Source organism: Numenius arquata, chromosome 8, assembly GCF_964106895.1.
Source record: "Numenius arquata chromosome 8, bNumArq3.hap1.1, whole genome shotgun sequence".
Taxonomy (NCBI): domain Eukaryota; kingdom Metazoa; phylum Chordata; class Aves; order Charadriiformes; family Scolopacidae; genus Numenius; species Numenius arquata.
This window is the reverse complement of record NC_133583.1, coordinates 8,035,736-8,062,621: the sequence shown is the minus strand read 5'-3', so window position 1 is coordinate 8,062,621 and position 26,886 is coordinate 8,035,736. Positions and strand designations below refer to the sequence as shown.

General features: G+C 51.4%; 1 protein-coding gene across 1 annotated transcript in view; it reads right to left on the bottom strand.

Annotated features, from left to right (window-relative positions):
• Positions 1-6,858: 6,858 nt before the first annotated feature.
• The window catches only part of PRICKLE2 (prickle planar cell polarity protein 2), a 106,255-nt gene continuing 86,227 nt past the window's right edge, over positions 6,859-26,886 (bottom strand). Inside the window, exons 4-9 of the mRNA XM_074152261.1 lie at positions 26,180-26,293; positions 24,405-24,542; positions 23,839-24,042; positions 21,976-22,162; positions 18,367-19,230; positions 6,859-7,727 (exon numbers count right to left, since the gene is read on the bottom strand). Of these exons, the coding sequence (XP_074008362.1) occupies positions 6,859-7,727; positions 18,367-19,230; positions 21,976-22,162; positions 23,839-24,042; positions 24,405-24,542; positions 26,180-26,293 (2,376 nt within the window). The remainder of the gene's footprint in view (positions 7,728-18,366; positions 19,231-21,975; positions 22,163-23,838; positions 24,043-24,404; positions 24,543-26,179; positions 26,294-26,886) is intronic.

Genomic DNA, 26,886 nt, shown 5'->3' with positions numbered 1-26,886 from the left:
CTCCCAACAGCAACCAGAAATTTTGCTGTTTTGGCTTTTGGCGGTGAGTCAAGGTGAGACCCGACCCAGGCGGACAGGGAGGGAGGATGGCGGGGGGGGAACTCATCTGAAAGTATCCAGCCCGACAGCAAAAAATCTCCATCAGGCCAATATATTAACGGCCTTTCCAACAGGCACTCAGTGGAGCCCTTGTGCATTGAGAATGAGCAGTAATAATTACAGAATTGCAGCATCTCCAGATGTTTTGTATATGTTTCAGTCTTCGTTTATTTGTTTTCTGTGCCGAGTTACTTGGGATACTGAAAAATGTAAATAATGAATATGTGATGAGCAGCAAGAATGGATCTCTGCCCTGCCTCGCTCTTCCAAAAAAGCTAATTAAACCAAGTACCAAAATAAAAACTGCTTGAGTCTGCTCCAGCATCACCATAAAAGAGTACTCATGAGCAAATAATTGACAATTAGAGCCCGACTTACAGAAAAGAAGAAAAAAATAATCTTGTATACAGCTGAAGCACGCTCTTTTGAATGGCGAGGATCTAAGCGAGGGTTGTGTTGATGGGAAATGAGCTATTGCTGGGGAGGGGGCCTGAGCGTGCTCACACCCAGGTGCCAACAAAACTGGCTCAAATCCTGAGCCAGAGCCACTGGTTTAAATTAGAGCCGTTTTGGCAGCCTCCCTCATTGGAGTTTTTCAAGCTCCTTGTGGGTAAAAGCATCACTGTAGTGGAGGTTTGGAGATGGGGAAACTGAGGCACGGAGCACCAGCAGGGCCAGCAGCCGAAGGGATCGCTGCGGCTGGGGTGGGAGTGGAGTGCTGGGCTGGGTTTGATAAAAATCAGGGCATGTACTAATATATACATTGCTTAATAGACATATAGCCTGGCTCAGGGCTACCTTTCTCCTGGGGGTGATGTTGATATGGGATCCCTGTTCAGGAGACTGCATATTTGATTGTGTGAATTACGTGTGTGTATACATATATCTACACACACATGTATATGAGTATTATGTATATACTGTGATCTGATGTGTGCTCTTCACAGTTTAATGCTTTATTTAGACTGAATTAACTTGCTTCATAGGGCTTTGTTTACCCATTTTAATAAATCAGCTCTTTCAGCTAAATCTTGCCTTAAAAGTTGATCATATCCAGAGCCTCCAAGAGAGCTGCAGATATAAATATTTGCTTTTACAACGGCAAAACTCTCCTGAGAATGCTGTAGCAAATGACTGGGTTTGCTTAAAACAGGGAAGCTGGTAATTTGCTGAGTAATTAATAAGTGAAGAAGCAGAAAGGTAGAGCTGTAGATAAGGAGTCTCCGGTCACTGAACTAAGGGCCAGTGAGCCATCAGGTGGGTTAAGTCTGCGACCTGCCTTCCTCCACTCCTCCCAGGTGAGGATGCAGCCTGGGGGCAGATGAAGCTGATGCAGTTACACGGAGGGAGACACTGCACAACACTGGAGTCCAGCATCAATGGACAAAGGCAACAGACTCAAATAATTTAAACTTTCTCATTTTTTTTTTCCTACTCAGAGGTCCAGACAGGCATTCTTGGCACTAGAAGTGACTATAACAGTGTCTTGCTGTCTAACAAATGAAATGTCAGCATCTAGCAGTACCTGCTTAGTAATAAAAGCCTTTTATTATTATTTTTTTCTTTCTTTCTTTCAGCACAGTAAAATATTGAAATAGCTGTGGAAAATGGGAAGGCCTTTCCTAAGGGAGACTCAAGCAGGTGCTGGTGGGACTCTCCAAAGCCAAAATACCTGTATGGAGAACCCTCTGACTGCAAAGCTGCCAGCCTTCAACTGGCTGGTATTTGTCTGCAGCCAATTTAAAAAGGACTGGAAAGGTGCGATCTCACAGTCAGAAAAGCAAAGGGAGCTGATCAAATCATGCTGCTGTAACTCAGAAAATGGATACTGGACATGGCTGGGTTGGTGAACTCGTGTGCAGTGACGACAGGGTGGGAAAGGGTCAGCTCTCGGCTGCGGTTGCTCTAGGTCTCCTCTAGGGCGGTGGGCTTGGCAGCACCTCAAGGGAGATGAAGAGGTGAAACCTGGTGAGCAAGATGCTCACTGCAGAGGCTGAGTTAAGATCTAGTCCTTATAAGAAAATAATTTTATTATTTGCTACAGTTTATACTGGTATGTCACAAATTATGGATGCTTTTGGAAATGGGACCCAACTCTCTAGTGACTTGTTCGTGGCCTTGAGCATCCTTGGCCATCAATTTGCCTGATACTCAAACAGGAGCTGACTTCCTAAATAGTTTTAAGGATCTAGGTTGAAAACATGTTGCATTAAAAAAAAAATAATCTTTCCAATAAAGTCTTCTGAAATCGCTCTTAGCTAATGAGCTTTCCCTGGCCGCGGAGGATGGTCATCTAATAGGTGGCAGAAAAGCTCCAGGAGAATGAGGACAGCCTAGATTTCAAGAATAGCATAATTGTATGTAAATGCAAGGAACGGGGATCTTTTTATTAAACTGAAGGAGCAAAGTTCATCAGATAACAGGGCAGCTCCCACCCAGGAGCCCAGATTAGCTGGAAGCTGGGGAGCGGGGACAGCAGTGGCAGAGCAGAGCCAGGGCTGGTGCTGCCAGCCACAAGCTGCACGGGGCAGGGCTTTTTGGGGTATTCAACTGGGATGCTAAATCCATGCCTGTCTCTCAGCAGCCCTCAGCCTTCATCTAACTGCTCTCATCAATTAAACCGCCATCCAATGCTGCCGTCTTTAAGCTGCACGTAGACACCTCTTCGTTGAGTGACGGGGTGTTCAAAGCCACCGAGCGCCCTGGGCTTGTGTGCACCCCAGCAGCGTGGGCTGCTCGCTCCTGCGAGCCTGGCCAGTGGTTGTGTAGCCAGAGCCACTTGGGCCATTTGCAAATAAGGGATTATCTGTGTATAACAATTTCCGGATCAGGTTGCTTCTGATTATTTCTAACCTCATACTTCCCATCTCTGCATCTTTCCGCAGAGGCTCTGCTCATCTGATTATAATTTATCAGCATGGGTTCAAGGCAGTGTGGCTTTTGGTTTCCCAAAAAACAAGCCTCAATGTGCTGGAAGCTTCGCGGCACAGCTCTAGTGGCTTTTGGGCCAAGACGCTGCCCATGCTGGGGCTTTTTTGGGTGTTGGGCTTTACCGAGCCCCCCCACAGCCTGCTGGGGAGAGTGGACATGAAGGATGCTGTGGTCCTGCTGCCATGCCTGTGACCAAGCGTGTGATGCGGATGTTGGCTCTGCAACGGAGGTAACAGCTGCCGAAGGGTTGTGTGTCCATGTACTTGGGACAAGATCACAGGAGGCAGCCTAGTCCCCTGCGCCTTGCAAAGCCACGGTCAGCATCGCAGGGCTGTGGTGGGATGGCCAGGGTACCACTCAAGCCAGCCCATCCCCTGCAGTCACACGGGGTGGGCCTTGCCAAGGACTTTTTTAGGGAAAAAAGGGAAAAAAAAGAGGGGTTTTTTTTGGCAGAAAATTGTGGCAGCAATAGACCTGATCAGATTTTATGATGATGATCTTTTTCTAAGCAACCTTGGTAGTGTGCCAGGCTGACTCTGGCAACACAGCTGCCTGGGGTGCCAGCAAAAAGCGTTCCAGTCCCTCGGCCAAACAGTGACCCCAGCACGGTGCCTGGTCACCCCTGGACCCGCTGACACTCATCCTGAGCTTCAGGCGGTGTCACCTTTACTCGGTTCTTGGAGATGTGAAAGAAAAGGGCTGTGTGTGCCCCCCCTGCTCCCGTGGGGTAGTGGCACCCACGCGCAGCAAGCACAGAGAGGTGAACCAGCAGGGCCAGATGGAGACGGAGCAAAATTTTACAGACTCGTAGCTCCATCCCTCAAGCTCAGTGGGTTTGTCAGAAATGGTTAATCATACCTCAAATGGGCTAAAAAAAAAAAAAAAAAAAAAGGCATTAGTTTTTTTTTAACCATGTGTCTTGAAGTATATGGGACTTCTGGAGCCCACATGAAAAATAAAAAAGGTTTGGAAGCTGCATTTGCACTTTTATTGCTGAAATTTGTATTGACTCATTATTTTGCCAGCACCGTCTTTCTTAGAAAATGTGACTTGAGACCTTTTTGTAGTGCTGGGGAAGGGCCCGGCAGAGGGGAGCACTGCCAGAGATACTCTTTCCCCCTGATTTTTTTGCCTGTGTCTTCCGATTCCAGCGCTGCATTAGAGCTGGGTGGCACATCAGCGCTCCGCAGGGATGCAGAGATGCTCTCAGCTGAGAAACAGCGGGTTTCAAAGTGCCGCTTCCAGCCGTGAGACCACCCCATGGCAGGGGGGCACCGGGCCCTGGATTTTGGTACAAAAATTGCACGGGAAAAGGTGCTGCAATTCTGCTGCAAGAAGTCTTTAAAGCTTGTTAAGTTGCCCCTGGGGAGAGCCAACGAGCAGTTAAAGGGGAAAGGCTGGGGATTAGGTTTTTTTTTACCGTTTGCCGAGCGATTCGGGCTCCTGCTGTACAAAGAGCTGACAGACAACATTCATTGTGCTTTTAATCACTGACAACGCATTAAATTGTACATATTAAATGCCAATTATATAATAACCTGTAGTTATAGTGTCATACTTGTCGCTGAAAGCAATACCCCTACCCGACCTACCAGGTCTGTTTTGGAAAACATGGAGAGATCTGTGATCTTTCTAAGGAAAAGGCTGTTATTTACAAATTAGGCGTTGAAGTCTCCCCCTGCGTAAGCCAGAGACTCGCCAGGGATTTTGTCTGAGTTGCGCTGACTTACACCAGTTGAAGACTTGTCTTTTTTAACACCAAAAAATGGGTTCGGGTGACCAGCCACAGGGAAGGCACATACCGTGCAAGAGATGCTCCTCCATCAGTTTTCCCTGGTGGGCTGAGGCTGAGCTGGTTCTTACGCTTTTATTACAAGACCAGCTAAATTAAAAAATCAAGTTTTCTACTCACAATTAACCAACACTCCTTAAGAGCAAAAAACATACACACGAGACTCTTCCCTTTGGATGAATACTTCCATTTATTCCAACTGGAAAAAACATTTTTTTTTAAATATACTTAAGTGTCATTTTTTGTTTTGTTTTTCTTTTTAAAGGAATAATAATTATCACATTGTCCTTTACAAACAACAAAAAAATTTCCTAGCAATAGTCTGTGGTATGGAGACATCCATCTTCAAGATTTTTTTTTTTCTGCATCTGCTGCTTTTGGTAGGCAACGGGGGCGTCCCCGAGGACCCTCCTCCTGCAGGGGCACCCCGAGATGCCGGCAGCGCGTGGGGCAAGGGCGATGCAGCCGGTTAAGCCTCTCAGCCCTCCTGCGGCTCAAAGCCCAGCTTTTACCTTAACACCCTCAGGCGCCAGCCTGCATCTTCAGGTGCCGAAGAGTCCCTTTTGCAAACCTGCTCCTTCCCGGGAAGCACCGGGAACAAGCTGGCATGGGTTTGCAATCCTTCGGTGCATCCGTCGGGATGTGCCGTGATGGCAGAACCCCAATGGTTTAATGCATACAGAGAACAAACTCACATCCACCATAATACAATACAGCTGAGCCCTATTTATAGACCCCTCTGCCACCGGGAGGCTGCAGGGGGGCTGTCCTAGCTCCACGGGCAGGGGCTGAGCCCACCTGGGCCACCAGCCCCCCCGGCCACCGGTGGCCTCAGGCCCATGGCCAGGGCAGGATCAGGCCCACCAGGAGCAGTTTGCAGTCGTTCTCGTACATGTTAGGCAGTAGGCAATATTGAGACTTCCACTTGGTAATGAACAGCAGTTAACATAGCCCAGGAGACTAGAGCACCATAAGACAAGTCTATATTCAAAACAACGTCATGCTGACATCACACAATTGCACCATTTACACTTTTATTTACTCCAAATAATAGTTCAACGTTTAGTAACTTCAGCGTTCTCTACAGAGGTGTAAAATTCCTTCTCTGGCTTTGGTCATTTACAATGTTGCAGACATATGGTAGTTCTGTTCTTTCCTATTTAATAATAATTAAAAAAAAAAAAAAAAGGTCTCTTTTGCAGCTGTCAGGATTCCTGTATCTGACTGATGGAGCGTACCTGAAAATCACAGGCATGAGCAGACTTCAAAATGCTACGGAGGCCTCTTCAAGATTTAATGAATCGGAAAATGTTCTCTTTACTTACCAGGAATGAAACAAACAAACAGAAAAAAGATTTAAAAAAAAAACCAAACCCTCAACACAAATGACAACTCAGACTCTCACTGACGTACTTAAGAAATTTGATGATGAAATGGAAAGGGGGGGGTGTCCAAAGTACTGTTTGATTAGCTCTGGCTGAAAACAACTCTGAATGTGCATGCATTTTCCCAGTGACTCCTAAGATATAGAAATTCCTCTGATATTACAAAATACAAAAATATTTTCTCCAAACTCTCATTTACATTGCATTTACAACAATCATGGAAATAACTTAGGCTCCCACACTGTCCGAGAGAGACAAATGACCTACCAACATGGCTAATGGAAAACAAAAACATGACGGAAAGCAAAAGCTACCGGCAAACTGATGCTGAGAGTCAACAGCGGTAACCAAAACGTACGGACAAACAGGACTCTGCAGGTTGGCAGTATCTGGGAGAAAGAGGAAAAACTACTGGGTAAATATTACAGGCTAAAGTGAACTTTTTCGTTTTCTTTTCTCCAAAGGAAGATGTGCAAAATATATTCAACGTGGCCAGGATTATGACTATTTATAGAAGCCAGTCTACAACCTTCTTACAAACCCCTACTCTTCGGGTCTTTTTTTGTTACAATAAAAGCGCTTACATGATCTAGAACAGTGCAAGTTTGTGAGTTAATTTACATTCTCCCAAGGTGCCCGGCAAGGATGCCATTACGATATGATACAGTTTTTGCTCTTCTGTCTTTTCCGGCTGTGCAACTGTCCCCTGCCACCCAGCGTGGAGGACTTGGGCATGCTGTACGAGCCGTACTTGTGCAGGAGCTCCTCGCTGGTCACGTACCGGAGACGGGCTGGCTGGGGAATGGGCTCCCCGAGGAAATAGCCCTCGTTGTCAGACTCCGAAGAGGAGGAGCAGGTCGAGCACCAGTCGTATTCGGCGAAGTAGGGCCCCCACCTCTCGCCCAAGTGGTTCTGCAAGGCGAGATCCGACACCGTCCGGGGACAGTGGCCGTAGACGTCCCTGCGGGGACCCTGCTCCAGCGTCTCTCTGCAGCTCCTCTGGTGCATGAACTGGTCGTAGTCTTCCCTGGCTCGCAGCGAGGGTCTCTCCTTCAGCCGGCAGCACTGCTCGCTGGCCAGATGCAGGGCATTATCCGACCGGGAACGCCGAGACCGCCGGGGCCGGTGCGGGCGGTAATGCCGGTCATCATCCCGGAGGTTAGTTCGCCGGCGCGTACGCTCGCTCATGGGGGCATGTCTCGGGCCCTCCTGCACTCCCAGCTTCCCCCCGGCCACCCCGCTACCGTAGTCGAAGCTCTGGTGCATCCTCCCGTGCGACGGCCGCTCTCGGTAGCCGAGGGGGCTAGCCAGGTTGTGCAGGTTCGGCTCCATGTCCTGGTACTGCTGCGCCGACAGCAGGCTGCGGACCGACTCGGCACTTCGGAATTGCACGGAGGAGTTCAGGGTCCCCATGTTGCTCATTTTCTCCGAGACGTTCATGCCCGAGTCTTTGCTCAGGTCAGGCATGGAGAACCTGGAGAGATGCTCCTGGCGCTTGGCTCCACCATCTGCTGAGAGGCCTTTACAGGGAAAGGGCAAAGGAAGGAAAAAAAGAGTTAAAAAGTAGAATTTTCTATCAGCAGAGATAATGGGAGAAGGCTGGTTTTGGCCTGAGACTCACTTTCAAAAATAACTTGGTGGTTTAGATGCTGTCCCAAAGAGCCCTTTCAAGAGGATATTTAATTTTTTTTTTTTTTTGCAAAGAGCAGGCAGTTCCTCCTTTGGGGAAATCACACCAATTTAAGGTGTTTTGAGTTGGATTCCAAGTTTCTTTTCACGACTTCCTTCCCCATATGTCTACGCTGTCTGTGACTTGATAGGAAGAACTAGCGATGCCAGTGAGAAGTTGTGCGTCAGAGGTAACCTGAGGCCTCCTGCACGCTGAGATAACTGGGGTGCCATGATCCCCCACCCACACCTTGTGCAACAGTGACATGATTTGAAGGACTGAACAATGTCAGGGGTGGCTGAAAACGGGGCCACTGACTAATTGAGGCTTGTCACCACGCTGCACTGCACAGAGCCCCAGAACTACACGTTGGGGCACCCTTGGCCATGTGCATGCAGTTGGGTTTCCCAGGAGGTGAGGAAACAGCCGAGCCCCAGAAGGTCTGCTGGAGTTCCCCGTAAGAAGTGGGACCGCAGGAGTTGGATCAGGCTATCCCTGCAGATATCCAGGGAGCTGCACATGGGCAGGAGTCAGGAACATCAGCTCCAGCTTGATGGGCTGCCCTGCTTGGGAAGGTGGCCCACTGGGTCTCTTCCATATGCCAGCCAGCCCGGAGCTCCTACAAGGTGCCCTCCTCCGGCCCAGAGCTCTGGCAAGGTGCCCTCCTCTAGCCCTGAGCTCCTGCAAGGTGGTCTCCTCCACCAGAGCTCCAGCAAGGTGGTCTCCTCCAGCCCAGAGCTCCTGCAAGGTGGTCTCCTCCAGCCCAGAGCTCCTGCAAGGTGCTCTGCTCCAGCCCAGAGAGCCTTCACGTGGCAGCAGAGAAGTGGAGTGTCCGCTCAGCACCCGCCCATCAATGAAAAACTCAATGCACTCCACATCACCCTAGTCTTTGGCCCATTTTCTGGGTGTTTTCTATTTTCTGACTGCCTCCACGTTGGCCTGACAACTGGCAGCAGTCGGCGCTTGCATTGCAAGCTCAGGACAACATGTTTTGCAAGCTATTTCAAAGGAAACCCATTTCATCCCAAATCAAACGCAGAGTGTTTGCTTTGGCGCTCTTCTCCCCGTCCCTCTCCGACAACCTCCCTGTGTGCAGACCGAACGGGGAGCACTGTGCACCATCAGCAGGATTTTCAACATGACGCACCCGCCCTTATGCAATCACCGAGAATTTATGACTTTGTAAATTAATTACTTTTTAAAAAAAACAACAACCCAACCCACAATTCAAGAATAAACTCCTTTTCCCCTCAACAAAAGCTGCTTACATCTCGTCGAGAGCTCAGCTCCTTCGGCATCAGCCGCTGCCTGCCAAACCTGAACAAGAACAAGGGCTGCTCTCACCAACCCCGCTCACGAGCCGCTTCAGGGTTTCTTTGGACTCAGCCTTAACAAGATCAACGGATCCTGCAAAGATGGGCAAGGTTTTCCAAATCCTGCCCTTGGTGGCACCGGGGAGAGCTTTAGGCACTTGAGCACAAGCTGCCGCTGGGTCTCGCATGATTTGGCTTTGCTCCCTGACTCCCAGCCGCCGCAGCCATTTCTCTGCTCGTTTGCTTTTCTGCCGTTAATGGGGATGTTTCTGGAGTTTATGATTACAGAGGAAGGCAAAGCCAAGGCGATCCCTGAACGTCACAGGAAAAGGGAGAGGCTGGGTTAAAATAAAAGGAAAAGCTATCTTTTGTTTCGAAAAGGACACAGTTTTCAAGCCAGTTTCATACCTATTTTTTTTTTCCTAAGCCACACTAATCTCGAGTGAGCTAACCCAACCCTGCTGACCACCCCTTGGAGACAGTCCCGCACAGGCTCCCAGCTCCCATCATGGGAGCAAGCGATTCCCAGCACAAACCACCTCCTCCTGGAGCCGCAATCTTCTGCCTTTGATCCCAGTGATGGCATTTGTCACCTCAGGCACTGCTCCCCATGTCCCTCCTGTGCCACCATGCAGCATCCCAGCAGCCCCCCAGGAGGGAAAAGAAACTCAGTAATATGCTCAAAGACCTCTTGAATAGACAGAGTAACAATGGGGTTGCCAGCAGAGCTGATCCAAACGTGAATCATGGCCGCTGACAGCCGAATGTGGCCTTAATCAGATCTGTCAGACAATAGCTGACACCGAAGAAAATGAGCCCTCGGTGACATTTACGCAACCCTTCATTATGAGAACCGGCATGGCTCTGCAATAAGAGCGAGCATCGGCAGAGGAACGCAGCTCTAAACGCCGTGGGATGCTTCTGCAGCATCAGCAGATGGATTTTGACAGCATCGTTTGGAAGGGGCCAACCTTGTCCTGCCTCCCAGGGACGTGGGGCGAGCCACTGCTTTGCTCCCGGTGCACGGCCAGCCCCATCGGACCCCTCCGCCCCGGCCATCTCTCCCCTCCGGTCCTGGATCCAGCAAGGATAAAAACGAGCACTGGGGGAAGAGGCTCCCGGAAAGGCAGAGCCAGCGCTTGACGGGTTTGGTTTATGCAGGATGGGGGTCTCCAGCCCTTGCACACACCACGAGTGCTTTGTCTTTTCCTCTTCAAAGCGCTGGTCAGCAAAGGGGGAGGCAATATCAGACCAGGAGCCTGCGATACACATTCGGTTCATGCTCAGAGCACAAGGTTTAATCAGCGATTTATTAGGTCCAGGGGATGTTTGTGGTTGTTCATCCAGATGGCCTTAAGATCTTGAATTGCTGGGAAAACGGCGATGGTAAGAGGAATCCAGCGCGGAGCACGTACACCACCACCAGCAGCACATCGAGCTCAGGGCACGAAGGAGCCCATGCTCAGGAGACCGCAGCAAAGGCACCCCGAGACCCAAGGGCTTCATTTCTCCCTATGACAGAATGGGAAATGCTCCTTGCAGAGGGCCAAACGCATCTTCCCAGGCAGATTTGGCGGGCTGCAAAAAAACTAGCCTTTTTTTTTGCAAGCCACACTAGCAAGTGACCCAGCGAGCAGCACGGCCGGGGGCCAGGGAAGCAGTTTTTAATCTGCTCACGGTGGCAGCGAAGGATTTCTTCTGCTCACTCAGGAGTAAAGCTGTGCTTTTATAGCATCCCTGCAGATACTGAGAGCTCCGCACAGCTCTTATGGCACCCAGAGCAGGTACCAGGGTCAAGGACGCGACTTCTCACCAACATAAAACACAAAGCTACCCTCCAGGCTTAACATTTACACCAATGCAAGGTGCAAAGCATCGTGAGAGGGGCTTAGCCCCAGATTAGTCTTTCTAACCTTGCAAAAATGATGCTGCCCCTCTCTGTGGAGACACAAAGCCTTGGCAAGGCGTAGCAGGAGCAAGCCAGGAAAGCTCCAGCCTGACCGCAGTGAGTTCAGAGGACAGCAATAACCACTTGTCTAAAAAATTTCATCTAGAAAACATGACCTAGGAATAAAGTTTGAAAGAGCTGGGGTTGTTTAGTCTAGAGAAGAAAAGGCTGAAGGGGATATAATAACAGCCTTCAAATGTGGAAAAAAATGCTTGTGAAGAGAAAGGAATACATTATTCTGCAGGTCTGCTGGACTCCTGCAAGGAAAATTTCAGCTTGGAGGAGAAGAAAACTCTTCCTGTGCAATCACAGCAGAAATGGCCAGGAGGAGGCTCTGTCACCGGAGGATTTCCCGGGCACCCAAAGGCAGCAGATGCCCGGGCACAGGCAGGGTGGCTCCGGGTCTCTGGTCCCACACTGCCCTGAATGGGGCGAAGGTGGCACCCGACCCTCCTCTCCTGCGGTCATTTGCCATTTCAGAGCTACATCAATGCATTGAGGCCCAATCTTCTTGAACTATCAGTTTATTTACAGCCACTGCAGCTCCCTCTTAATGAAGTGTTTCATCTGGGAACGCAGCTAATAACCTGACCGAGCCCTAACCTGGAAGAAAGAGCATGCGAGGGGAGACCCCACCACGCAGCGGTGATTTTTTTCTAACAAGGAAACCTGAGAATCTGTTTCCCAAGGCCATCTAGGAAAGCAGGAGCCCTGCTCTGGCCCATGGTGTGAGACGGTTGTTGCCGCATCACCGAGCCCTTTCCAAGTGGTGCAAAACCCAGGGGTGATGCCCACAAGACTTTATCAGGGAATGTAGTGATAGGACAAGGGGTAATTGTTTTAAACTGAAAGAGGCGAGATTTAGATTAGATACTACAAAGAAATTCTTTACTGTAAGGGTGGTGAGGCACTGGAACAGGTTGCACAGAGAAATCGTGGATCCCCCATCCCTGGAGGTGTTCAAGGCCAGGCTGGATGGGGCTTTGAGCAACCTGGTCTAGTGGGAGGTGTCCCTGCCCATGGCAGGGGGTTGGAACTCGATGATCTTTAAGGTCCCTTCCAACCTAAACCATTCTATGATTGATTCTGTGACTTCCCTTCTGCAAAATGATGCTCTGAGACACCGAGCACATCCGTCAGCGGCTGCCCCAGAGGCTCCTGCACTGGAAGAGGAGAGATGGCACCTGCTGCCACCAGCGTGGTACGTTGGCCGGTGGCTGTCCCACGGCCAGACTGGAGGCAGCACTGTGGCGCACGTGGACACAGCAGGTTATTTTGCTGCCGTTCTCCACTGCGTGGGGCTGCCAGGCTCAATATTTCACCCCGGAGCCATGGAAACGCGCGCCTTTCAGATGAGCACAAGTGAAAGCTGTAGCTCGTCTGCGGGCGTTTGATATAAAACTCGAGCTGGCTCCAGTGCTGGGAACACAAAGCAGGTTTCTAGTTAACATAAAGATTTGCTAAGAACATGCTGTACCAACCCCTCTGAAGTCCTTCCCCGCCCCTATTAAGAACCATGTTTATCCCATGAAACGTCGCCAAGGGAAATAACAACTGAATAAGCAAAACGACGGCACAAAGATATTCCTCATGAGCATCACCTCTACAACCTTGCCACAACAAAGCGCTCGCAGGTGCTTAAATCTCCCTGTGTGCTTTGCTAAACCGGGGCTGCAAGTTGCATTAATTATGAATTATTAGACCACTCGGCAAATGACAGCAGAGGGGCCGCAGAGAGCACGTACGCTGGCTGTGAGGCTGGGAATGAAGCCCCCCGGTGAGGGGAAGCAGCTCCCAGCCCCCATTAAATTAAACTCCCCACGAAGCTGGGCTAACACGGGGTGAAGCCAGCATCCCACCACAGAGATGGCAGCGTCTGCTTCACCCCAGCGGGGGAAGGCACAACTGACTTAGGATATTGCACACAAGCAGGGCTGTGCTGACGCTCGCTTCTTGCCTTTACATTTATCACAGTGTATACGTATACCTGTGCATGGCAGTCCTCGCCACCTGAGGCCCACATAGGTGCCTGCCTGCACCAAAACCCTGCACCCAGCCCAGCCCACCAGCGTTTAAGTGCAGCTATAGAGGTACAGGAGGGGATAACGTGGCATCTCTCATGTCCAGCCCCCTGTGTTAGAGCCTTCTTTCTCCCATAGGACCAGGCAGGCACATCCTCACCACCCCTGAAACAGGGTTTATTTCAAGTTCAACCCCTGAGAACTAAAAAAGAATTTCAGGAGAAACAGCCTGCCCAAGGCTTTGTTTATAGCTCAGCCTCTTCTCCCTTCTGAGCGACCTCGGGGTGTGCAGAAATAAAGCAGAACCCTTATGTAAGTGGAAATCGTGGAAAGTAAACAATTTGGGGGAAAGCAGAGCGCTTGCCAAGCGGGTCACGGTCCCAACAGCCTCCCACGGTGTGCCCCCCCGTGCCATCCCAAGGGTGTCAGGGCGTATTTCCCACACCATCAGTCCTTCTATCTGGCTCGCAGAAAGAAGTCCCTACATGGGTGCTGCCCGGGAAAGGGGTTGGATTTTACCCTAAAAGCACCCTTGTAACCCCCATCATCAGCACCACCAGCTCCTGCGCCCTCCCCAGACAGGGCAGGATGGCCAACGGGCTGGGATGGGGATGACGTGCTATTCCTTCCCCCGACAACATCTCCTTCCACAAGTCCATTTTGGCTCTCCCTCTGGTTTGGGCATCACCTCATGTGCTTTGGCACGTCCATGTGCGACACCGAAGGGGTGAAGACGTGCACGTGGTCGGTCCCTGCGGTCAGCACACCAAACCTCCCATTGCTGAGCAGCAAAAGGCAGGCGAGGGGGAGAAGAAACATTCCTGGCAGTTTTATAATGTTTTGGCACTGGCCCATTGGGATGGAAAACCTCTATCTTCACATGTTGGGTTTTGAAACAACCCAGCTTGGATTGGAGAATGTTATGCCTCGGTCTCCAAATTGCAAGAAATCCTCCCAGGGATCCTAATTTCCGACTTGGAAGCAGTTTTACACTGCCCACGTCTAGGGAAAAGAGGGTGGTAGGAGTGTGCTGGAGAGCTGGGAGCCTCCTTTTTCTTAGAAAATGTCAGGAACAGTCAATGTGTCATTTTTCTGGCTTGTGTAACTCAGCTGAAGTGCCCGAGGCAGCCGCCCTCTCCAGCCCAGGGGGGAGAGAAGCACCCGTGGGCACGGGATACAGTGCTACCGAGGACATAGGGATGGGGAACAGCCCCCAAGCCCCTCACTGCTGTCCCTAAGGGCATTCAGGAGCTGCTCCCAAGCCCTTGGTGCAGGAGAGGCTGGGCCACTGAAGGCTTCTTGGAAAATATACCTTGGCTCTGAGAAACAGGGCTTTTTCCTTCCTCCCTGCAGCTTTCAGCCCCTCCTCAGGCAGAGGAAGAAGAGGGGACTGGAGACAGAGGATGCTGTCAGGTCACTCTGCAACTCAGAGCGCAGGGATCAGCGCTGATCCACGTGCATATTCATACATTTTTTCTCTCCACTTTCTGGGAGTATCACAGTTGTTGTTTAGTCCTGGAAAAAACAAGCTATATGGGGCTTTTGAGCATCTCACAACACAGATGACAGGAGAAACGTGTGCCATCCATGTGAAATCACATTCCACCCTGTAACGGCACCAGTTTAACATCTTTTTTTCCTGGATTTATGCCCGTGACAGATGAGGCTGTTACCCTCACCCAAACTCCCCTTCTCAAGGAATACTTGAAATCTATTTCTCCTTTTGCATACAAGTCTCACCGTTCAACACGACTTCTGCCTCCAAAGCACTCCTGCTCTCTGCAAGCTGCACACAAAGAGCCTGCTCCCGGAGAATAACATTTAGCCCGCAGGTACTTTCTTAAGTGGGCTATTTGACCAGCTGGCATTTTGTAGAAATGACTGCTTGGAATCAGCACAGATCAGCTCTTGATTTCCAATTCAGCTGCTAGGCACATACAGCGCCTGCAAAATCGTTTTATAGGGCAACGCGAGCACAAGCGGAGCAAGGCAGAGCACTAGCACTGGGAGGAGGGCTGTGATGGACCCAGTATCTTCTGGTAGGATGAGATTCCTCCTCATGAGAAAAGCTTCCTGGACAAACTCCATCTTAGCTTTGGCCTTATTGCTTAACGAAGGGAGTTTTAGGGTAAACATTGCTACAGCATCCACTGTTTTGTATTGTTGCTAGTGCCACTGAAAAAAATGAAGCAAAAGCAGCCAAAGGAAATAAAATATAAAAGCTAATATAAAAGTCAGCAAAAATGAGCCCTCTCTTGGAAAATGTGCTAGGAAATATCTTTTGCTCTTTGCCTCTCTCTGTCTAATGGCCATGTCAGGCAGGAGGAGGACTCAGCCTTCAAGAAGAAGACGTAGGGGACGTAGTCTGCCACAGCCTTTGCCTGACGGCAGAGAAGGGACTTTCAAACAGAAGCGTGGAAGGGGAGATGCCCTCCACCAGCAGAGAACTCTGCCCTTTCCCTGTGGATGTGGTTAAATCACATCAGCATTTGTGGCAATTACACAGACACAAACCAGAGGATGGCAGAGATGCTCCCATCTAAGTCAAACCCTGAAACAAAGCACAGGGAGGGTCACGGCTACCTTTGCTACTCTGGCATCTGCCGGTGCACTACTACCCTCGGTGAGACAGCAGAGCACAGTTCAGCTCTTTAAAGGCAAGTGCCCAGAATTAACACAGTGTCACCAACCCACGAGGAATTGGTTTTGAAGCAATTAAGTTGAGCCTGGTTGGTAAGGTGAAAACCTGGGGTCCCACAGGAGAGTTGGGGTCACGCAGGTCTTGACCCACCCAGTGGGTGACACCCCGTCCAGCACTGAATGCATTACAACTACAAATATCATCTGCTCACAGGAGGCAGCCTTCTGGCCAGAGGACAGGGACGACCGCTGCACACCTCATGTATTATCTGCTTTTACTGATGTCTCTGGCTAATTAGTAGTTGGGTCGTAATAGAAACATCACAGCAAAATCTGCTGCCAGGGAGGGATCAGCTTTTAAAGTGTGCTATGCAGGTCAGGTACTGTTTGCCCTCCAGCTCCCTATAAAAAAAGAACGTTTTCAGTGATGCAATAAAATGTTAGAGGGATGCGGCGTGAATTATTTTATTTCATAAAGTGGAGCAACTGTGCAGTGTCAGTAGCTTGAAGGGGCCTCGCATCTGGATGCCCCTGCAAAGCAGAACTGGGGTGTGCAGGGCATGGGGTGAGCTGGACACCCAGGTTGCACTGGGGGGAGCTTCAAGGGGGTGTTTGCTGGGCAACCCGCTCTCCTGCAGACCTCAGCCAGGTCACTGAATCTCCCTGGCCTCAAAACGCTGCCAATTAAATGGGATGATAATTGTGTCCTCTATAATTGCACACAGAGCCCTGGGGGAGCTGCCTGCTATTGCCACAGTGCTCTCCCAGCTCGAGCTGAGCCAGGTCCCAGAGCAAGGAAAATTATTAGATCTTACACATTAATAAAAATGTTATCACCTCACTCTGCAGAGGAACTGTTTAAATTTGTTGCAAGCCCCATCACGCTGAGCATCTGCTCCAGAAAGCAGGAAAGAAGTGAGTCGTTAAGGCAAGCGCTGCCCGTAAGGAAATTCATACTTTGGTTACATACGGAGGACGGATGCCTTTGGAACATCTCCCTCCCAGCATTTAAAAAATGGAAGACAGAATGATTTTCACTCTAATATGAAGGCCTTGCCACGTTTCCTGTCTTTTGACCTGTATCCCCGATAACGTGTTACACTCCAGCTCCAAAGCATGCAGAGATTGCTCATCCAAAGTCGCTGTTGCTCAAGACTCTTTGAACTGACGAGATTTTACACAATACACGTTTTCAGGAACACAAGCGGCTTTGGAAATGTGTGGCTTTGCTTCGGAGAACCTTGTTTTGAAGAGCAATTCCCAACTCCCTTGCCATTTCACATTTATTTTCCCTCCGCGTATATCTGAGGCTGTTTGAGCGAAACCGTCTCCAGCTCATTAGCTTCTCCTCTCCCCCTCTGCTTTACCACTCACCGGCCAGGGAGATCCTAGCTGAACACAGAGATCATTCCACAGCTTGGCGCAGGGCTGGTAACTTCCCTAAACAAACACGGGAGGCACGGGCGTAGCAGAGCAAACCTGTCCATCCAGGCAGGGCAGAGCACAGGGCTTGGCTTCACCGGTGCTCAGCTCTCCAGGGACCCAGAGATGCTCGCCGGCACATCCCCATCATCCAGAGTCAGCATCCCATGGGGGGCCCTCAGGACCGGGTACCAAACAGCCCACATCGGTGACAGCAAGACAGGGGGCAGGCACAGGATCTGCCCAAATCCAAGGAATGCTTGGCTGGAATAGAGAAGAGCCAGGGGAGTGGCAAAGAGAAAGCAAGGCAGCATCTCTGACGAGCAAACCAGGCTCGGTATTTTCTTTTCCTAGCCCAGTCATCCGATAATACAAACTGCAGCAGGCAGCAGAAGGATGGTGTGCGCAGGGGGCTGAGCCTCCCCAGCGCCAAGCTGTGGACCCAGAGTCCTGCTGCAGACATGTCCCTGCACACACAGCCACCCCCGCGGCTGCAGAACGAAACCCAAACACGTTTGGGGCGAAGGGACTGAGAAATGTTACCCTGGGATGCGCTCACGAGAAATGGGTTCAGCCTGACGGGACGAGCATCTCGCCTGGCTTTTCCCTGCAGTTCCCACCAGAGGACTGGGGAAGAGGAGAAAGAGAGCCCTGCATAGAGGGGGAGGAATTTCTTTTAACTAGTCACGTGCTTGAGGACGGCGCAACATGCAAAAAGGGTTAACTGGGCCTATTTCAAAGCATTTAAAAATATTTGTAGCCCTCATGGGCAGCTGACAGCAGTCCTCCAAGAGCTGAATGCTGGAATTTGCCTCTGCGTTAGCAGCTGGCCTTGATTTCCACCACCCCCCCTTCACAAAAGGAGGATTAATGAGCTTGAAAACATTTGTTTTGAGCTACGGGGAAAGGCCAGCCATCTCTAAAGCCCTGCATTTGGCAAACGAGCAAGCAAAGCAAGCGGAGGCTGCCAGGCACACCGGGGCCGGGCAGTCAAGCCCATGGCCCTGAGTGGTGGTCCCCATGCTGCTGGTCACCCTGTATTGGGGAAGACATCCACCACGGCACTGACTTGGAGCACAAGGGACCCAATGGAATGGAGGAGGTCCCGGGGTGGCCACAGGGTGACAAGAGCAGAGGGTGATGTACCTGTTGCGTTGGAGAGCGCAAGGGACTCCATGGAGCCGCGGGGAGTCTGCTCGGTGGGCGTCAGGTCCTCTGTGAACTTGAGGGCGTTGATGGGGTGCCGGGTGCGGCACTGTGGTGTTGGCATCCCACCGTCCTCCTCTTCTTCATACTTGGGGACTTTGATACTTCCCCTGGTCTCGGGGAAGCTCTGGTTGGACATGTCGCTGTAGCTCTCCTGAGAGCGAAGCCTCCCCGAGTAGTAGTCTTCTCTGCAGTCCTGGATGAAGCTGCCGCCGTGGCTCTTCATGGCCAGCGAGGAGCTCCTCTTTGGGTTGCTGAAATGTTTCGCCCATAAATCTGGCTGCGAGCCCGGGACCTGGCTGGGGTTATAGGAGGTCCTTATGTTGCACTGGCTGAGAAGCTGCAAAGGGCTTTGGGACTGACTTGGCTCCATTTTGCCTCCATAGTGATAGAGCTCATCCCGGCTCCTCCACAGGTGCTCCCTGTTGAGGCTCGGCGTCTGGCTGGCCAGGCTCAGCAAATCCATCTGCAGGGACAGGGGGTCCACGTCGGTGGAGAGGCGGTTGGAGGTGACCTGCAGCTGGTTGCATGGGCTGCGTGCCCCCTCCTCGCTTTTCCCCTTGTTCTTGCCGATCTTGGCACTGCGGCGGGACTCCTTGGCCCGCGCGCTCTGGAAGGCCGAGTCGGAGGAGTCGGAGCCGTTGGGGTCGTCGCCAACGCTGCAGGCCCTGGAGCAGAAGATCTGCCCTTGCTTGGGCAGGAAGGGCCGTCCCAGCAGGGACTTCTTGCACTGCGCGCAGCAGAAGCAGGTCTCGGTGGCATGCCAGTGCTGGCCATCGTAGGTCATCTGGCCCTGGTCGATACCTTGTGGGGGAAGACACACAGTGACAGTCAGCCCATGCACATCACTTTGCACTGCACTTAAGATGCGCAGCCCCTATAAGTGACACACATCCAGGCTTGCTCTCGAAAGCCCTTCAGCAGGGTTCCTCTGACACGTGAGGTTAAACCCATTTCTAATTGTGAGGTTGAGAGAGTTGGGGTTGTTCAGCCTGGAGAATAGAAGGCTTTGGGGAGACCTTCTATCCCCTTCCAACACCTGAAGGAGGCCTACAGGAAAGATGGAGAGTGACTTTTTACAAAGGCATGTAGAGATAGCATGAGGAGTAATGGCTTCAAACTGGAAGACGGTAGATTTAGATTAGATATCAGGAAAAAATTTTTCACTATGAGGGTGGTGAGACACTGGCCCAGGTTGCACAGAGAAGCTGTGGATGCCCCATCCCATCCCATCCCTGGAGGTGTTCAAGGCCAGGCTGGATAGGGCTTTGAGCAACCTGGTCTAGTGGGAGGTGTCCCTGCCCATGGCAGGGGGGTTAGAATTCAATGATCTTTTAAGGTCCCTTCCAACCTAAACCATTCTATGATTCTGTAATTCCTTGCAGGCTGCAGGCCTTTGCTCGGCAGTTACTCAACGCTGGGAAAGGCAGCAGAACCAAGCCTCAAGCTATTTCATATTAAATGGGGATATTTCCGATCATAAAGCAAGGGAATGCAAGAAGTTCTCCATAAAGTCCTTGAAGTCAAAGCAGTAATACGCTGCCTATTTAAAAAAAAAACAACACAAAAAGCCTCCAACTGCACCATAATGAGGAATTTGTGCTGCCTTGGTTAAGTATGTAACAAAGCAGATGACATCCCTGTCCCTTCCTGCTAAGACAGCCCCATCCTAACTTTAATTTGGCTACTGGGGCCCCTTCTCCAAAAGGGAGTGGAAAGAGCCGGCTTCAGGGATCTAAGCGCACACCCAGCCAAATTTCCCGGGTTGCCCCCACCAGCCCCCCTTGGGTTAAGGAAAGGAATTGATGCAGAGAGTCTGTCCCCCACCAGCAAAACCCCGAGGAGCACAGGCATCCACACCGCTCGCGGTCAGAGCCGCCAGCAAACCTCCCGAGGTTTCAATTATAACCTTTATTCGCTTGTTTAAGCTGCCGCTCACGGCAAAAGCCCCCGTTACCTGAGAAACTGCGGCGCACAGCGTGGGCTGGCCAGCACGGTGGGGTGCCGTGCCACACGTGTGCACAGCTCGTGCTTGCACACCCGCCGCGGCCGTGTCGCTGGCGGGGTGGGGGGCCGAATGCCGGCAGATAATTTACAAATGAACAGTACATTAACAGCCGATTTTTTTTTTTTCCAAGCTGAATTTTCTTTAGCGTAATTGTGGTTTTTTCTCCCATTATAATGAGCAAAATGCTTTCCTACAGACTGGAGTGCTACACTTGTGGACAAAAGAGAGACAAGACGGTGGGTGGGATTTTATCAGCTCCTTTTCCAGTGCCCCAAAGCCATCTCGCAGAGGAAGAGCCTCCTCACTCCAAGCCTCAGCTACCCAACCCAAGCCTTGCAAGTCTTAAGCACTCACCTCTGATTTATGTGGCTCTTAGGCACAACGCTCAGTGACTACAACCAGCAACTCGCGGCAAAATGGCTGCAGTCCCTCTTTTGCTGGAAATGTGCAGATACGCACCAAAACAGGCATTTTTCCCCCCAAAAACCTGACAGTCGGCAGGCTCGGGACGGATGGACAGAGGGGAGGATGGCAGATGGGGGAAGCACGAGAGAAGGGAGCATGCAAGAAGCGTTAACAGCTGCTTCTTCACCGCTCCGCAGCTGAGCTTTCAGGAAGGATGCGCTGCAGGTCACAGCAAACACGTCCTCCAAGTGCTTTGCTGAAGCCCTGAGTTTCCCCCCACCCCCCCATGCCATCTGGCCGCTGCACAAGAGCAAAATGGTTTGGGTTTTGGTGGTTTTTTTGTTGTTGTGGTTTTTTTTTTTTTCTTTCCCTGCAGCCCATGAAATATTTGAATGTGCGAGCTCACCTCCACGGACAAAGACAGGGCTGCCCACGAGTGCGTGCAAATGCTCAGCCAAGTGGCAAACAGGATCGGAGAAAGGAGCGAGGCAGCTTCCCAGCCCACCCGCCTTCCCACCCCCTGCCTAAGCTGACGGGACAGCTAGCCCCCAGAATAAAACACATTTTACATCACTGTTCTAGAAATGTAGATTGATGCGCTACTTCTTGCTTTCTGAGAACATCTATCTGCGGGTTGATTAAAAAAGGCAAACAAAAACAATAATGATGCCTAATGAACTAGCATCTTTCCTCTCAGTAGCTCATTAACTCATGAGGATCCTTTGGCAAGCTTGGTTGGGAAGAATCTGCGTTACTCGAAGAGCCAGGCTGTTTACAGGAAAATGAGATTTAAAGGACGAAATGCATGTGTTGTGTTGCATCAGGCCAGAGAAATCTTTCACCGGTTGCAACAGCTCGTGGGGTTCCTCTCTGATAGTCCTCCCCTCTCTGACCACAAAAAGGGATAAGCAATGGATTAACCACCCAAACGACCGTGCCAGCTCCTTGGCGGGAGGCGAGAGGGGCACGAGCCTCTTTGGATGCCGCAGGGCTGGTGCAGACCCCAGCCAGTCCTGCCCACAGCTCCAAGTCCTTGTCAAAGACTTAACACCACAGCTCCTGCTGCCAGAAACAACCCTCCAAGCAGAGGTTTTCCCCGTTCCCCTCCCACCGCAGGCTCCCCCAGGGGCACGTACCGATGTGCTGGGCGCAGGTGTCGCAGTACTCGGCGTAGAGGGACTCGAAGCAGCTGCAGCAGTAGGGCCTGCCATCCTTCATGATGTACCTCTGCCCCCCCAGCACCGTCTCGCATTCAAAGCAGCAGAAGTGCTTCATGTGCCAGTGCCGCCCTTCAGCCTCGGTGCATTCATCGGCAAAAATGATCTGGGGGGGGAAACACAAATGTGGAGCAGAGTCGGTCAGAGAGGGGACCTGGGACACGGGCACCAACCTTGTGTCTCCTGCCCATTCACAGCAGCCGTGCCCTTTTGCTCATACAACCTTCAAATTTTACAGCTCAACTCCCCCCCCCATCCTGCATGTGAAACTCCCGTGGTTTGGCTTGCAGCAGGGGCACCCATCACTCCTTAAGGAAATCCATTAAAATGCAAATACCTCTGGATGGTGTCAGTGCACTGACTACAAAGCGTTAAGGCAGAGCTCACAGCAACATGCTCGTAAGCACATCCATCAGCAGGAGGGGTCGATCAGGGTAATAAACACGCTTATATACAACCTATCGATCTGGTGCACTTTTGAAGAACAGAGCAGCCACTTACTAAAGAACATTTACCCGTCTCTGAAACAGGGACCTGAATACAAAGGATCAGTGAAAACACAAGGAGAAGGGGCAGCTCTCTGGAGGGGAAAGAAGACAGAGCTTCCTGGCTCCTCATCATCACTTCTATCCCAGTCCATGTGCTGATCACAGTCATTATACCAGTGGGGAAACTGAGGCACAGAGTGCTGTTAAGGGTGGGCCGGTGAAGCAGCCATCTAAAACGTTTTCAGCAGATGCCTTCTTGCTGTCTCTGCTTCCCATCCCCACCCCACCTCTGCTCCCAAAGCCAAGCCAGTGGCCCAGCTCTGCTCCCCGGCTCTCTGCCCTGGCACAGGTCAACCCAAAAGCTTCTCCCCTGCAGCTCCTCTTACCCCTGGAGTTACTCTTTCTCGCAATTAGTGCCGGATGTTGCAGGGGAAGAAGTGCGTATTAAAGAAGGAGCTGAATGAAAGACTTGTACGAGAATTTGCAAGGATAAAAAGTACATGAAAAAAAATTACCCAGCCTAAGCCACAAGGAAATAGGGCCAGTTGAATGGTTAGGAGTTGTTTTTTTACTGGTAACGTTACAAATTTAATTGGATACATACGTCAATGTTCTCTATGTTTGAAGTGCATATAGCCTTGGATATTTACTATTACACGCTTGCATAGATGGAACATGGTATTTTATAGTACATATGGTTTTCCACATAACTTTAAAAGCCAGAACAATTTCCTTCACCAGCCTTTTAAACAGAGATTGACACTTGAGAAACGCTCAGAGCAGACCCTGTACGGTTTTCTATATTTGTTTTGTATTCCATTTGTTCAGCTTCCTATAGCCAGTTAATCTCCTCTCTTAAAGCCTATTTCAGCTCGGCGTGTACTCAAACACTACCGTCTTGTAGGAAACGGAGCACTCATCCCACCAGAGGCTTCTTCTGAGGAGACAGAGGAGAAGGGAGGACCATCGCACACAGCTGGGCTAAAATCACACAGCTCGAGGGTTGTGCTGTTACTGGAAATGCTCACAGAAAGCCCCCCCCAGCTCCCCGCGTGTAGACAAGGACCTATCTCAGAACAGTCCCAGCCAGACTGCAACTAAAAATCCCCGAGATCCTCACCTGAAACCCCAGAAAACGCTTGTGTGGACCCTTGGCAAAGCCAAACCATCGTATTTCTCCTGCGTGCCTCCGTGCAGGGGCCAGGGCAGGTGGAGGGGAAATACTATCCAGTTGGCAAGGGACACCCCCTCGTGCCATCCCCGCGGGCAGCATCCGTGGGGAGCCGGCTCTTACCTCGTCGCACGCCGCGCAGCGGGGCTTGAGGCACTCGGCGTGGTGCCTGCCGCAGTAGATCTTCCCGTCTTGGTAGAAGTAGATCAGGTCGACCAGCAGCTCGTTGCAGACGCTGCAGATGAAGCAGGGAGGGTGCCAGCAAACGCCGTGCCCGGCTCGCGAGGCGAAGACGGCCATGTCCCCTCCGTTGATCTGGCCGCCGCACTGTCAGAAAAGCTGGTGTTTAATGGGGGCCAGGGAGCCCGCTGCCGCCCCTCGCCAGCCAGCTGCTTCACAACCACCACTGATGAAGGCGCCGAGTCACAGCTCCTTTCTGCTGCCTCTTAATCTCTTTTCATCCCCATTTTATGGCTGGGATATCAACACCTTCCCCCCTGCACAAGGCCAGGAGCTGAAGGGACTGCTTCCCATCAGATACTGCGGGGTGCTCCTGGCACGCACCCGGATGGACCCCAGTGCCCGTAGCTGGCAGGGAGTATGGGGCAGGTGCTGCTCCTGCGAGCTTCACTTAACTTTGGTGATTAAAAACCCACCACACTCATGCCAGTTCATCAGCTGATACCCACCTGCTCGCAGATGGCTCCCGTCATGGTTACAGGGAATGGCCGGACATTGCCTCTGCCTAAATTTTCCCTCTTCCTCTGGTTACTGAAGAGTTTGAGCTCCCTCTTCTCCTCCTCATCCAATGAATTGCAATAGCGGACCTAAAAAACACAAGCAATGGTCGGTGTTAGGGGTGTCCCCGTCTCCCTGGCCAGCGAGCCACAGTTCCACAGGCTCTGCAAACCTCAGCAGAGGGGCTACCCAAATGGACTCCATCCTTGGCTTGGGAGGCTGGAGAAACACAGATGTCTGGGCTTCCGTCAGCCCAGGGTTTGGCCAAGATTTCAAGAGGTAGAGATGAGAAGAACGGGCAGGAGGAAGGTTGTTCTTCGGGTGAAAGGTTTGTAGGAAAGTCTTAAAAGTTGGGTCCTCTGAGTTTCACCCAGATCTAGCAATCAGACTGATGGTCTCCCTGCCTTCTCCTTATGGCAGAGGTCTTACAGCAGCTTCAACATGTCTTACTGGCATTTCTAGAGTGCAGCTAGTTTTCTCTATGTAAATGAGGGAGTTCCATCTATATTTGCAAAACCTCTGCCTTGGAAGGTAATAAGGAAATAAATGAAAATAAAAGGATATAAACAATGAACGACGCAATTTCCATCAAGCTTATGAAACTGTGAGGTTTTCCTGGCTATTGTCATCCTGCAGGCTTAGCTCTTGGCTGATGGCATCTCAACAGAGAACACGTCTGAAGAGCCGAGGTGGCCACGTGGAGCACCAGCGCCCAATCCAGCCTCCGTTACTTTGGAGAGCAGGCTCATGGAGCCCAGCAGGATTATTCACGTGAGCAACCAACGCATCTGGAATTTTCAAAGCAGCAACACTGAGCACGAGGGGAAAGCGGATGCAAAATCCCCCAATTTGCAGAAAATACATGCAAGCTCGTGCCTCCAGCGGCTGCCAGGGAAGGCAGGCAGGCGGGCAGGTTGAGGCCCGAGGGCGCAGGGGAAGAAGCCCCTGCCCGGTGCCTGGAGCCCCCCCGGCGCTGGCAGCACCATGCTGTGCCCGTGGCACCCAGCCACGCGCAGGCAAACTCATTAAAATCTGACCTAGATCAAACAAGTTACCTGCCCGTATTTTCCAAAGCGGCTTCTTCAGAAAGCAGCATGAAACTCTTTTTTTTTTTTTGTTGTTTACACAGGGAAATTTTGCGGGCTACGGGAAGCCAATGTTCTCACTGGCGAGAACAGGACCCTTTCTGCTGCCTCACATCTTTCTTGCAAGACGTAAGAAGGTTTATTTGCTCTGACTGGTCTTGACTCAGCCTCCAGCTTGCCAGGCTCTCCCAGCCCCAGAGAAACCCCTCCTTGGTGCACACACTCCCACTCTCAAGGTGGGTCGGAAGCAGCGCTTGGGAAAAGGCTTTTGCAACTTTGGATCTGGCTTTAGCTGGTCTCAACAGATTTCAAGGCACTTCTAACGTGGCTTTGGCCTCTGAGGACTGAGAAAGGGCTTTTATTTCAGAGAACTGAAGAAAGATGATTTTTAAAATGTTAACTTCAGAAACAAACATCTCCCTCCCCACCTCCAACACAATCCAAGCAGGAAGCAAATATGGCACTTAAAAAGCAACAGGACCAAACTCCAAGTAACCCCACCCCCGCCCCGAAAGGCAGAAAGGGCTGAGAAAGGACCGAGAAAGGACCAGCCATGCTTCCAACAAGAGCAACCCCAGGAGGTGCGTCCCTTCCCCACCCGCAGCCCTGAGGATGTCCGAGGACACTTTTCGGTCACTAACCTCATTGTCGTGCGGCGGCAGCTGGTGCAAAAGCTGCTTTATGCGAGATTTTTCTCCCGGGCTGTTGACGTAGGGGACCTTGTCCTCGGGCAGGCAGCTGTAGTACTGGTGCACCTACGGAGCAAGAGAGGGGACTGCAGTGGGGGTCCCCGGCCGAGCCCGTACCCCCGTGCCCGGCCAGCAGCCACCCCCCGAGCCAGCGGGCGCTGGGTCTTCCCCATGATCTCGAGCGAGGAAACGCAGCCAGGCACCGCTTTGGTTTTATTGCCTTTTCTCCATCAAGAAAGAGGGGTGGCAGCCCTGGCGAAGCTTGTTACCGTTTCCTCGGTCAGCCTCCATAGCGTGAGCATGTTTCGCCGGCTGCGGGGATGTGTCGGCACCTGCCTCGGCAGGGGAGGTTAAAAAGGCTGCGCCCCAGCAGCCTCCGTGTTGCCGGCTATCTCAGCCTCCACCTCCATCAAAACCCTCCGGGCTTTTTTCTCCCGCAATTTGTGGAAATAAACAGCAGACAAAAATCTGTTGGAAGGCTTGGTTTGTCTCTTTCGTCTCGGAGCGTATAATTAAAAATCAGCTATTAAAAAGGCAGCGCGGTGGGGCACGGCATGCCCCAGCACTGGAGGAGCCCGGTGGCAGCCTGGAGAGGAAGCACACCCCGAACCCCAGCGTCTCTCCTCCGACTGCCACACCTGGGACGCGTACTCAAGGGC